This window comes from Panthera leo, chromosome D1 (assembly GCF_018350215.1).
Source record: "Panthera leo isolate Ple1 chromosome D1, P.leo_Ple1_pat1.1, whole genome shotgun sequence".
Taxonomy (NCBI): domain Eukaryota; kingdom Metazoa; phylum Chordata; class Mammalia; order Carnivora; family Felidae; genus Panthera; species Panthera leo.
Window position 1 is genome coordinate 74,565,480 of NC_056688.1, and position 13,064 is coordinate 74,578,543.

General features: G+C 56.3%; 1 protein-coding gene across 4 annotated transcripts in view; it reads right to left on the minus strand.

Annotated features, from left to right (window-relative positions):
* Positions 1-2,669: 2,669 nt before the first annotated feature.
* Positions 2,670-13,064, minus strand: part of PTPN5 (protein tyrosine phosphatase non-receptor type 5) — a 54,744-nt gene continuing 44,349 nt past the window's right edge. For 2 of the 4 annotated variants that reach the window (XM_042906521.1, XM_042906523.1), the window contains 7 exons: positions 10,807-10,891; positions 7,027-7,106; positions 6,705-6,842; positions 6,103-6,213; positions 4,122-4,282; positions 3,917-4,030; positions 2,671-3,507 (listed from right to left, as the gene is read on the minus strand). In XM_042906521.1, the coding sequence (XP_042762455.1) occupies positions 3,414-3,507; positions 3,917-4,030; positions 4,122-4,282; positions 6,103-6,213; positions 6,705-6,842; positions 7,027-7,106; positions 10,807-10,891 (783 nt within the window). In that variant the 3' untranslated portion in view covers positions 2,671-3,413. Of the gene's footprint in view, positions 3,508-3,916; positions 4,031-4,121; positions 4,283-6,102; positions 6,214-6,704; positions 6,843-7,026; positions 7,107-10,806; positions 10,892-13,064 lie in introns of all 4 variants that reach the window. The other 2 variants (XM_042906522.1, XM_042906525.1) reach the window with 2 other exon arrangements.

Consider the following 13,064-nt stretch of genomic DNA (forward strand, 5'->3'; position numbering starts at 1 on the left):
ACCCCCCATCAACCCTCAGTTTATTCTGTTTTTAAGAGTCTCTTATGGTTTGCCTCCCTCCCTCTCTCTTTTTTTTTTCTCCCCTTCCCCCATGGTCTTCTGTTAAGTTTCTCAGGATCCACATAAGGGTGAAAACATATGGTATCTTTCTCTGTATGACTTATTTCCAGCTTATCTCTTAACTCAGGCAAAAGACCTGCGGGGCAAAATATCCTGTGATGGAAACTGAAACAACCCCAAGCAGTAACAACTGCCTGGACAGGAGCTGTGGTGGCCCAGACCACCCAGACCAGTTTAAGCTTAACACCTACCCTGACTCACACCTGTGCAGATGGACCCTGGCGTGGCCTACAGTTACCTTTACCTCCTCATGATACTAAAATCTCCACCCAACGAGCCTCAGCCTCATTTACGTAACATACAATGTACATATGGGGATGTTTCCTTAAGGAACAGGCGTTGACCTTCTGCTCGCCTGTGCATGCAACATGGCTCCCCATCTAAATGTTCATCCTAAATAAAAGAAACCTACTCACCCTCGTTCAGGGAGTCATGACTTTGGAAGATTTTCCCCACGATCTCATTTGCTGCAAATAAAGTTTCCTTCGTGCGATTACCCACCTGTAGTTTCTACCTGGGACCCCCCCTTCCTCCCCCCCCCCCCCCCCCCCCCCCCCCGCCCAAGGAGCGAACTCACACGAGTTAGCTTACTCTGGCTGTCCTGCTCTGGGCTCCGAAGGTAGCAGGTTCTGCACCCTTCTTGAAGAAAGAGGGGAGCCTTACCTTGAGGAAAGAGGGGAGCCTTACCTTTGCGTGACCTGTCCCTCCTAACCCTTGAATGCTGTGTCCAGGGCTTTGGGGGTGCAGCTACGCCTGGGCTGTAGGTGGGCAAGTCTCCTTCTTTTGTCCCAACAGTGGAGTCACCGGTCCCTTAAATATCTGGCCCCTTGGGGGCGATCCCTTACTGAGCCTCCACAGCTGCCCCAGCTAGATTGGCACGCTGCTCTGCTGGGGGAGGGGACGGGGGAAGTAAGGCTGGAGCCAAGGCTGGAGGAAATGCTGGGGACCAGGCGTGTGGGCAGGAGACTGAGGGTGGTGGTCCAGGCTTACTTTTCCTGTTCTCTTTCGCCAGAGGTTTTGGTTCTCACTGCTGGTGGGCGGGACCTCGCTGAGCTGAGGGGCTCAGGGTAGCGTGTGTGTGCGCACACGCACATACATACACATATGTACATGTGTGAACAGTCCAGTGGGGCCGGAGTCAGGGAAGTCTGCCACTTCGCATACATCCAGGGGGCACCGTTCATGTTGGACTCTATGTGTGGTGCCTGCATGGCTTTAAGTGGCCTCACAGGGCCACCCTGGAGGAGGAGATAGACATGTTAGCTCCCCTCCCCCTTCCCACTCCTATAGCTCAATCCTTCTCTAATCCAGGTAGAGGGTAAGAGGGCCTACCCTCCTGTTGGAGGGTGGCTGGAGAGCATGCCCATCCCCCGCTCTGGGACCTGCATCCCAGCTGTTCAAAGCCCCTCCCCGTTCTTTCCTTATTGTCTGCACGCTTGGGACAGTCTACCAACACACATGAGGTTCTGGTGCTTTGTAAGGACTCACTGGTCGGTCAGCAGCCCTGCCCTGGATCCTCCCATGCCCTGGAGTGACCCCCGCCTGCCAGCAGCAGCATCACGGCTACTTTTGCTGCATCCCTGAGGGCAGGGGTAAGAATAGAGCAGGAGTGTCCGGGTGGCTCAGGATCTGAGCCCTGGGGCAGAGTCCCTGGGCGCTTTGGGGGGGAGGCTACTGTCAGCCCAGGCCTTATAAGGGAAACGTCCAGGTTGCAGCTGCTATTGGGACCTGTAGGGCACATGGGATAAGTGGGCTGGCCAACAGGGAGGAGCCTGGGTGTGACCTGAAAGTCTCCCTGCCCGAGCCTTGGCCTCTCTGGCCCATCTGTCGGAGCTGGTGGTCTTCCAGACACTTTGCCTTCTCTGGAAGCCTCCCATACCTGCCCTTGAGGCTCCTCATGGTCCAGGCCTCCTGGATGGGTTGGAGGTGAGGGTGCAGGAGACCCTGCCAAAATCAAATGGATTTGGCCCATACTTCCAATCTCCACGGGGGGCACTAGGGAGCTGGAGGGTGTGCCTCTGCGTGTGTGTGTGTGTGTGTGTGTGTGTGTGTGTGTGTGTTGTGTGAGCGTGTGTGTAGAGGGTGCACAGAGACCAGGCGCTAGGGACCTTGAGTGTGTGTGTGTGTGTGTGTGTGTGTGTGTGTGTGTGTGTGTGTAGAGGATGCACAAAGACTGGATTACAGGGAGGCAGGGAGGGGAGAGGCAATTATACGGACGCAGGAGACTAGTTTTGCTCAAAATGCTCCGTTTATTGCTCTATTCAATGACCACGAGCAAATTATAAAAAGACACCAAATGTCTCTGTCTGCCGTGGAATAAATATTTAAAGTCAGCAATAAAAACACGTGGCTCCAAGATAACACATGTTGCCAAGAGTCATGCATGCCCGACTGACGGGCTCTCAACACACGCATGGACACAGGAACACACGCAGAGCTACACGCAGCGAGACTTCTGGGAAGGCTTTCCCACGGTGACACAGAAAAGTGTTCCACACGGATCTGGGGCCCAGACCCCACCCCACCCTCAGAGCTCCCCCTTCTCCCACCCCCCACCAGGGCTCAGGTCCTCTGGGTTCACAGCCCCCCTCCGTCCCCTGCTTCCTCAATGCCTCACAGGCTGGTCACTGCCTCCTGAAGGCATCTGACACCAAGAGGTCATCCTGGCTGTGATACTCACCCCACCCCAACCCAGAGACCTCTCGCCCAGCTGAGATCTCTCGGCCCATTCCTCAGGCGCTCCCCATCCAGAGCTCAGTAACTGGGGCAAAATGCAATCTGCCGGGTGGGAAGTGGGGGTGGGGGCCCAGGGCAGGCGCCTCTGCCTGGGCTACTGTGGGGCTGGAGCTCATCACCCCTTTCCCCGGGCCGAGGAGACACAGTGTCCGGTACAGACAGCAGAGATGGACGGACAGACAGACACGCTACAGCGGGACGCTTGCGGCACAGAAACGTTTTGGATCAAGTAGCAATGGAACTATCATTAAAAACTGAGGCCCCAGGTCTGCATGGCATGGGTCAGGCCCGGGACCCCAGGCCTGGCCTGGCACATCCCTCTCCCACCCTGCCCCAGTCCCCAGTATGTACAGTAGGAAGAGCTATGTTCGGGAGCAGGGGCCAGGCCAAGGCTGCCGGAGGAGGGAGGAGGAAGGAACAGACTAGAGAGAAGGAAGCAGGAGGGGCAGGGACAGGGGGCAGGTGGGGACCCGAGGCAGGGCCCCACATGGAACCAGGGCGGAGGGCCCAGACTCAGGTTGGGCGGTGCCCAGAGGAACCTTGGGGCAGGAGCGCAGTCACTCTGGGGACTGGCGTGACAGCTGCTTCTCGTAGAGGCTCATGACATGGTGTACAAACTGGTATTGCTCACATGTCTGGATCATGCCGCCCCTGCGGGCAGAGATGCACAGCGGAGACGGGATGGTTGAGAGACGACGGGCCGCGGGAGGGTGCCCCCAAACCCACGACTGCCTATCATTCGCGAGGGGCCTGGTCTTTGTGTAGAGCGGAGGGGTCAACCCTTGCCAGCCACGTCCCTCTGCTCCTTCCTGTCCCGCCCAGCTCTGGCGCACACAGCAGGGACAGAGAGGACATGCCCCACCACCCCTCCCCCCTCCCCAGCTGGGTTCCTTTCCCCTCCTCATCCGGCCAGCAGCTGTCTGGATCCAGCTCCTCTCCCCATCTGTGTCCTCCACTCCCTATCCACCAGCACGTCCATGTGCCGTGGGTCCTCCTGCCCCGCACCCCACGTGTGCCTCAGTCTCTCCCCATGCGCCCCCACCCCCATGCACGGGCTGACCTGTCCTGACGGAGCTGGCACGTGGTCTTAAGGATGTCCACCACTCCCTCCTGCCGCAGCTGCTGGCAGCAGATGCTGGTGGCGATGAAGCAGCCCGTCCTCCCAATCCCTGCACTGAGGGCAGAGGGGACGCTGGGGTAAGGAACGGACCGGCGTGGGGAGCAGGGATGCTGCGCTGCCCTGGTGGGTGGCTGGGAGGACCCACCTGCAGTGGACGACGATGGGGGCGCAGCGGGGCCCCTCCTGCCGGGCGGCCTCCTCCACCTCCCGCACCAGGTGCAGGAGTGGGGGGGCCCGGTCTGGGGTCTTCTGGTCGGGCCAGGACGTGAACCAGTAATGCTTCAGGCCTCGCTCTTCGGTCCCGCTCTGTCCAGGAGACAGAGACCCACCCCAGATACATGTGAACTCTTAGAGTCCCCAACGCAGCCCAAAGTTGGGAAGGGAGCAGCGAGAACACAGTGGGGAGACCCCGGCGTGGGACCCACGGCCTCTGCCACCTACACCGTGCTGCTCGTACTGCTCAGTGGCATCAGAGACCCACAGCCAGCTTGGTAGTGGAAGCTGCTCAGTGACAACTGGTCTTCCCTCGTCCGTTCTGCCCCAACAACTCCAGGGTCCTCCAAGAGAGGCAGAGAGTCCCTCTCCGATCCGCTCCTGTCCTCTGCTCCCTTATCTTAAACAGCCGGGTCACCCCTCAGTCTCATGACCAGGAGCCTGGGGGCTCTCCTGCTCACGTCACTATGCTTCGCCTGCCACCACCCCCAAGTCTTGTCAGTGTTCTTGCCTCTCCACCAGCTCCACCTCCACTTTGCCCTTTATCGTGTCTCCACCGTCTCTCCCTCCCCCCTGACTGCTCTATCCCCACAGTGGCCAAACGTGGTCCGTGTGCAGCACAGATCTGGACACGCTGCTCTCCTGCTCAGAACTCTCCAACGGCCCTTGTTGCTCTCCGAATAAAACCCACTCTCCTTAGTCTTCAGTCTGGCAAATGAGACACACCGTATAGGATCTAGCCCTCCAAGCCCGTCTCCTATCCCTGAACACGAGTAGTACTCAATCTGGAGTGCTCCTGCACTCCAGATGGTTTGTACATAAAACCTCTGCTGTGCGCGTGCACACACACACACACACACACACACACACAGCTATTTCATCTTCCGTGCCTTTCTTTTTAACTTTTTTCTCTGCCTGGAATGTTTTCTCCCTTGTTTGCCCCTAGTCAACTCCTACTCATCCTGCAAACTCCATTCAGCACCACCACTTCCAGGAAGCCCTCCCTGAACACCTGGCTAATGGAGTGGCCTTCTTCTATGTTCTTGCCAATCTCTAGCCTGGTACTTACCATTAGGGGTGCTCCTTTAGGAGAGAGTCCAGGCTTTGGACAGTCTGTGTTCCCAGTACCCACCCAGAACCAGGCGTAGGGAGGCTTCTTGTAGAGACTCATGGACTCATGGACAAAAGTAAATACTTCCCATGGCAGTGTGACAATGAGGCGGCCCTCACCTCACCTCAGCCTCTCTTTCTGGGGAAGCAGAAAGCTTCCTGGTACTTGGCTCACCTCTCCCAGCCTTTGGGGTTATTACATTGGGCTCTACCCAATCCAGAGGATTCCTAAGGAACAATCTCCTCTCTTATGCTGAGCCTAGAAGAAGCACCACTTCAGAGTGGGAGGATACCTCCCCCCACTCTTTTGGGCTGTTTTGTATTGCTCATATTTAGTATGTCTTCCTTTTTTTTTTTTTTTTCCCCTTTTTGTGTAACCATGACTTTCCTGTGCAACCCAAACGCAGCAAGAAGTGTCTGCCCTCTGGTGGACAGATTGAATACTACAGGATCTCAAAGTTCTAACGGACCTTCAATTCTAAGGACTGGAGGTTGTTTGGAGATCTCTTACCCAGGCAGTTCTGGACTTGAGTGTATCTGAAGCAGAGTTGGAAGGCATCATGAATGACAGTGTAGACAGAGAGAGAGCCCAAGAGCATAAAATACAACTGATATCTGGTCCTGCCTCTGGCCCCCAAGTCCATTCACCCCTCCCTCATCCCTGTTTATCAGTACATCCTGAGAGTGACAGAGGCCTGGATTTCAGCTACAGACCCCGTTATCTGTGGAGGCCCCCGGTCATGGCCCTGTCCCCCATCCTCCCAGTCCGGCCCAGTCCGGCCCAGCCCAGTCCCTGGCCTCACCCTGAGGGAGATGAGTCGCAGCCGGTAATCCTCGGTATGAATGACTTTCTGCACAGTGATCTCCACTCCGTCGTACATCACCTGCTCCTCCGGCCAATACTCAGTGCACTTCTGCAGGGGCCCAGACCAGGCTGCAATACACTCCCAGTTCCCCACCCGGTTTCCCCAGTGCCCCACCAGGGCCAGCAGGGCAAGATATAAAAGGACAACAGGTTCGCAGTTAGACAGCAGTTCAAACCTCAGCTTCATAACCTGTACGTTACTTCCCTTTTTGGAGCCTCAGTTTCCTCATCTGGAAACCGGAAGTGATGCCTACTCTGAAGCACTCTAGTGGGGATTCGATTAAATGGGCTACTATGGGTAAAGAAGTAGCTGGAGTGGGCCCCAGCGGGCAGGGAGGCAGGACCCGATCAGAGCATAAGCCAGGCAGGTGGAGAGGGCAGGGCCTGGACTTAACCTCGCTCAGCCTCCCATTTCCTCCCCTTGGCAGTGGCGTGAACACTACCACCCTCACGAGACTGTTGTAAGGATTCATACGGAAACAAGATGCTTAGCCGAGGGCACAAAGCAGCAGACGCCTGGCAGCAGCATGGGGTGCCTACCTCATTCATCTCCTCGATGTTGGTGATCATGACGATGATGGGTGTCTGCTCCTGCCACACCATGCGCCAGAAGTCGCTGACCGTGCTGACGATGGGTCCCTGCGTGGCAATGTACACCTTCTCCTCCCCACCGTAGCCCTGTGGCCAGCCAAGTCCAGGCTATCAGGGTCGGACGCAGCGCTCCCTGGGCCCAGTCCCCACACTCAGGCCCTTCCCGGGGGGCTTGCAGGAGCCACGCTGGCTTAAGGGCAAGCCTGGAGGTCAGATCCTGTTGGCTTGGGCCTCCCTTTCAGGGAAAGGTCGCTGGGATGGGGCTACGTACCCGGATGTAGTTGGCGTTGATGTAGGAACTCAGAGGGTCATCGGGGTCTGGCGAGGTCAGACATACTCTGCTGTGGGGGTCTGGGGTGCGGGGGGAGACAGGTGAGGCTGGTATTTGACAGAAGCAGCACCCTTCTAGTGCAGGGCTCACCTTATCTGGCCCGCTTCCGGGCACCCACATTTTTCCTGGGACTCCTGAAATTCCTCCTTCGCCTACCCACTAGCAAAACACAGGCCCGTCTCCGTGACCCTGGGTCTCCACCTCCATAGCATCATTGCCTGCCCCCTGCCTGTGTCCCTTAAGCTGCCCCGGGCTCACTGTGCGTCATGTTCTGGAGAGGAGTGGGCTAAGTCCAGAAAAGGAATTACCTACAAGTGCACATCCTGGTCGGCAGGGGTGGCAGAGTTTGGGTACGCACTGTCACTGACGTGCTGTGCACACTTGAAAAGCACATGTCCTTCCTAAGCCTCGACTTTCCTATCTGTAATACGGGGGGGTAGACACGCCCACTTCCCAGCGTTACTGGGAAGCTAAACGAGAAAACAGCTGTGAAAGTGCGAGGTAAACCGTCAAGTGCTTTATAAAGAGCTATTAAGATCTGGGGGTAGAGAGCCAAGGGAGAGCCCAGGGATGGATGAAATGGTAGGGTCTTAGCAGCAGGTGCACGTGTGCACAGAGGGCTTTTTCCTTTTTCTCCCAGTCTATTCCCGTGTCAAATCCCACAGCCGCAGATTCTCACAACCTCCTGCTCCTCTTCTTGGAGTAGAATCTGTTTTGTTCCAGCTACAGCCTCCCTGAACTGACTATTCTGTCAGCCAGCAGAGGCTGGGACTGGGACGGGGAGGCCATGTGAGGCGGGCAGGGAGTTGGCTGGGGGCCCGCGGCCCTGGCCTCTGGTCTGGCTCTGTCACCAGCTCACGGTCTTAGCCCTTCTCCGGGCTTCGGTTTCTCTCCCGAGAAACTACAGGCTGAACTACAGGCACATCTGGCATACAGTCTGGGGCTCTCTGAAGCAGCACAGGGGAGCCAGAGGGCAGGGTTCAAGTCCTGGCTCTGTGACTTGCTACGAGTGCCAACGGGCACGATTTCCTTAGTTCCCCTGTGCCGCGTCTGAACCGGAGACATCCCTTCCGTCATGGCCCCGCTGGTCTTGTAAAAATAAAAGGAGTGAATGGTATCCAGGTGTCCTCAGGCCACTAACTTAGCCCAGCACGCACTGTATCGCACAGCACGTAGCTGTGATCGCTGCCATTATTACAAGTTTCCCTGTAGGTTAACAGGTCGAGAGGATCCCAGACCTGGTAGGAGAAACAGGAGGTGACCCTCACAAGCCTCCGTTCTCCGGACGTTTTATGGGGAGGCGAGTTCTCCTCCCTCCCATGCCCGGAAGTCCTGGCAGGTGATCTGGGGGTGGGGCCCCCTTGTGGACAGGGGCACAGAGAGGTTAGGGGTGGAGGAGGGAGGGTCCATGAAGGAGACTCTGGGTGGCCAGCAGAAGAGAGGAGCGGGGAGTGCTGAGGGGCCACCTCCCTGCCTGCCCAGATTAGGTGCTAGAAGTGGGCACACCCCTCTTTGGCCAGCCACCAGGGCCTCTGGCGTTGAAGAAGAACCACTGTGGGAACGGGAATGGTTCTACTGACCCCACTGAATACTGCCTCCGTGCCTGGCACTGTGCTGGAGGGTAGGGACTCCACGACAAACAGGACACGGTCCCTGCCCCCAAGTGTCAGGCAGGCAGACAAGCAGCGTGTGGTCTGAAAGCACCCAGGCTGGGTCCGAAGGCCCTGTAGGAGCAGGGGTAGGGAACACCATTCTGTCTGATGCCAGTGCACGGGGCCAGGCGGGGGGTGGTGACATGAGGTGGTGAGGAACCAAATGACAAAGGGTCTTATAAACCATGCTTATAAGGCTGGACCTAAACCGGAGGATTATAAAGGTGGCAATGACAGGGTAAAGGAGAAGAATGACATGACTGGATGTCTGCTTTGCACCATTTCGGGGACAATGGTAGATGACGGACAGGAGGGGAGACCAGCCAGGAGATTATTGCCCAGCCCAACTCCAGGGGCATTATGTCAGTGCAGTCCATGTAAATGGCACCCCTGGAATTGGGCAACATACAAGCCCTGAACCCCAAAAAGTCATTTGGCAGTGAGGATGGCGAGGGAGAGCTGATACGAGATTTCCTTCCTTCCTCCCTCCCTCTCTTCCTCCCTTCCTCCCTCCCTTCCTTCTATCCTTCCCACCCCTCCCTCCCTCCCTCATTCAAACAGGAGCAGAATGTCTGCTATGTGTCAGGCACTATTTTGGTACTTGGGACACAGTGGCAAATGGACAGAAAGCGCTCCCCTGTATCTTGTCCTCAGTGCTGCCAGCTGGGTTACTGGTCACTTTGTCCTAGTAACTGTCCACGGATCTGTTTCTTCCATTAGACTGTGAACTCCCTGTGTCTCATTCATGCCTGAATTCTCATCCCCTGGGGTAGGGGCTCAGCAAATGTGGGCCAAGCGAATGAGAGAACAAGCCTCGGGGTGTCCTGGATCTGGTGGGCCTCTGCCAAGCCTGACGTGTCCTCTGTCACACACACCCCCGCGCGGATCCCGGGCTCTGAGGCACAGGGTCAATTCTTGCTGGCCACAGAGGATTCTCTGTTGAGCTCCAGGGCCTGCAGGCTCAGAGCATGGTGGAAGTGGCCCAGGGCCTCTCAGCAATCCAGTGGGGACCGCTGGAGCGATGGCCTGGCTCCCAGCCTCCCCCAGGGGTCATTCCGAGTGGCCAGCAAAGCCCCCGGTTCTGGGGGACCCGAGCCCCTCCCTTCACGCGGGGCTGCCTGGTTGGAGGGTGGCAAGATGAGGGACGAGGTGAGCAGCCCTGAATAATGCATCCTGGCCTTAAATGGTGCTTTGTTTAACCGGAACTACCTAGAGACTGTGTAACCATAGCAACCACAAGTCGATATTTTAAAAGTTAAAAATAAGTCATGACATCTTACATGTTGTTGGAGATGCTGATGGGAAAACTGCTTTTTTAAAGCCTCGTTACTCCACCAACCGAGCGGAGTAGGTTGGTGGGGACTCACTTCCAACACGTCACCCCCTAAGCCAGCCTTGGGGCCTGGGGCCTGAACTTGGCAGGGGTGACAGGCAGACAGGGGCTTGATGAAAGTTATCCGAAAATGACACCCCAGGCTGAAAGAGGAACGTTCGGTCACCTGGTCTAACTGTCCCTCTCAGACCCGCCAGGGGGCTGACCATGCAGCTTCACTTGCACACCCTGAGTGACGTGGAGCTCGCTCTCTGACAGGCAGCTCATTCCCTTGTGGGGCGGCTCTTCCTGGGAGAGGACTCACAACCAGAACAAAGTCAACTCAAGGTAGACCAAAGAGCCCAGTTCCGGGGGTCAAGGAGGCCCAGTTTGAAACTTCCTGGCTGCGTGACTGTGGATGAGCCAATTAACCTCTCGGAGCCCTCATTTCCTCCCTTCAAAATCTGCCCACTCTGAAGAGATAAAAGAGAGTGAAAATACTCTCTAGTCACCACGCACCGTCTAGGAGCTCTTACGACCTTCCCTCTTTCTCTCTGGGTTTCCAGAGCCAGGCACAGCCAGGGCAAGGGTGAAGGAAAGAACTAACCTCTGCCCTGAGCAGGGAGACTTTCCCGGCACTCGGTACCCCCTAACCCTCCTTCCCTCCTTCTCGTGACCCTGAAGGCCTAGCTCAGGGCAAGGGGCACCCAGGTGAGGGTGAGCCTGCCCTCACCTTCTGGGGCAGCGAGTACTCACTGGGAAGGATGGTTTTGTACCGGTTCTTCCGCACCAGCCCAGGGATGTCATACTCCTTCGGATCCACAAAGTTCATGGGGATTTCCTGCAAGATGAGGACACGGGGGAGTTAGCAGCTGTGGGCTGGCTCTCACAGACGTTTGAATCCAGGCACCGGTGTGCCCCTAACTTCTAGTCCAGACGTTTGCTTGAGTGCATGCCTTCTTTCAGTAAACATTTAGTATTAAATGAGTCACTGCACATAAAAAGCATTTAGAATAGCACCTGGCATGTAGTGAGTAAATAATAAATGTTACTATTATTATAGTCGATCAAGGGCCAACCTGGCACATAGTAGACACTCAATTAATGGCTGCTGAACAAAGAACAAGGAGAGAACCAGGGACCTGGCCAATCACACTCCCTGCGCTGCAGCCAACCTGAATGGCTTCACGGATCCGGGTTCCCACCCAGGGCATCCCCACCGCAGGAGCTCAGGCAGTGCCATACTCCTTGTGGTTAACATCCACCCCATCCTCTGTCCTGTCCACCTTAAATGCCATCTCCTCCAAGAAGCCTTCCCCGATTCTCCCCGGGAAAAGAGCCTCCTTCTGAGCTCCCAAGGATATGTTTGCACCTCCCAATCATGCTCTGTGTCGAGAGCCCCAAGTTCACACTTCTCCACCTGGCATGTGAGGTCGCCTTGGATCTGGTCTTTGTTTACCGTGGGTTGTTCTCAGTGACCCGCTCTCTAGTTACAGGCAGGTCTCTTCTGTGCTGCAAATACGCCCCTCCCCATCCCGCTCCAGGTCTGAGCTCCCAGCGTGCCTTCTGACTCTGCTAGTCGGGAGCCCTGATCCCACCCCTCTCCACCTGTCCAAACAGTTCCTAGGCTGTAAGTTCACCTCTTGGCCCCTCTCCACTGTTCTCCGGGATGACTCCCCAGTGCCTTGGGCTTCTTCACCACCCCCCCTTCCATCTGACCCCGCTGCTCAGCGCCTGACTACACGTGGTTTCACAGTGTCCACAGTTTTTGGACATAGTAAGTATGGGCTTTAAGTACTGAGAAAGATTCACTTTCTTGGGTTACTGTGAGAATCGAAAAAAACAAAAAAACAACCAAAACCAAAACCAACGTGTCCAAAAGTGCCCACGGAGTGAGTGTGCAGGCCATGTTCTTTTCTCTCTGGGCAAATTCAACAACAATCTACTGAACAGGAAACACCAGAGAGGATTCAAACCCCTTCTTCAAGGGGAGGTGATGATGGGGGACACAGAGCAGAACTGAGGCTCGGGTGGTTAAGGAAGGCTTTCTGGAAGCATCCAGTGGGACAATGATGTGAGTACAGGCATGGGAGGAGAGGCCCGGGGGTAGGGGGAGGTGGTGGTCCAGTTTGAAGTGGACAGTCGCTGTAGGGGTGGGGGGCATAGGGCTGAACAAAGAGGCTGGGCTAGCCCAACTCGGGTAAGACAGGCGATGCCCAGCCCTGGAGAATGTGGAGCAGCGGGTCGGAGAGTGACTGCGGTTTTCACAGAGGAAATGGCCATCCAGTCCAGGTAGGAGACAAGGTGGCCTGGGCAAGGGGAGCTGAGGGAGGTTCATGGCTTCCCCATCCCTCTGGCCTCTCCCCGAATACTCAAGGCCTCTTTCCCATTCCTGCCCATACTGGTGAGTTACCGGATGGGTAGGTTTGAGTGAGGAATCAGCTTTTGGACCCAAGCCCCTTCCTTCCTCCTCCTTTGGGGACCCTCCTGCAGAGAAACAAACATAGGGATGGCCCCCATGGGGTGTGGGGTGCACCACCTGGGGGGGGTAGAAAATCTGCAAATTCTGGGGCTCAGTATTAGAAAGCTCACTATCACGATGCACCTAAGCCTCATTTCACACTTTGCCTTCATCAACGAAAACAAAGGAGACACTGTCATTACGTCTTAGCTGATGACTGGTTGAGGGCTCAGGCAGGTAAAGCAGGTAAATGTCATTTATCGGGCCCCTCAAAATCCCACAGGAGGCAGCTGGACCAGGCTGCTGCAAGGGGTCTAGAGGGGGACGGGGTGACTGGAGGGATGTCAGAGGATGAACGACGCTCGGTGATGTCAGCCGGGTGAAGGGAGGGAAAACAGGAAGTCAGAAGGAAGGCATTCTTTGACTTTCAAAGCACCGCAGTGGGCAGTGAGGACTTGGGGACGCCACCGAGCACCCGTCACCCAGCGGAGCCCTCTGCACACATTAGCCATGTCTTTCATCCTTGCAACATTCCTATGATTTCTACCCCCAT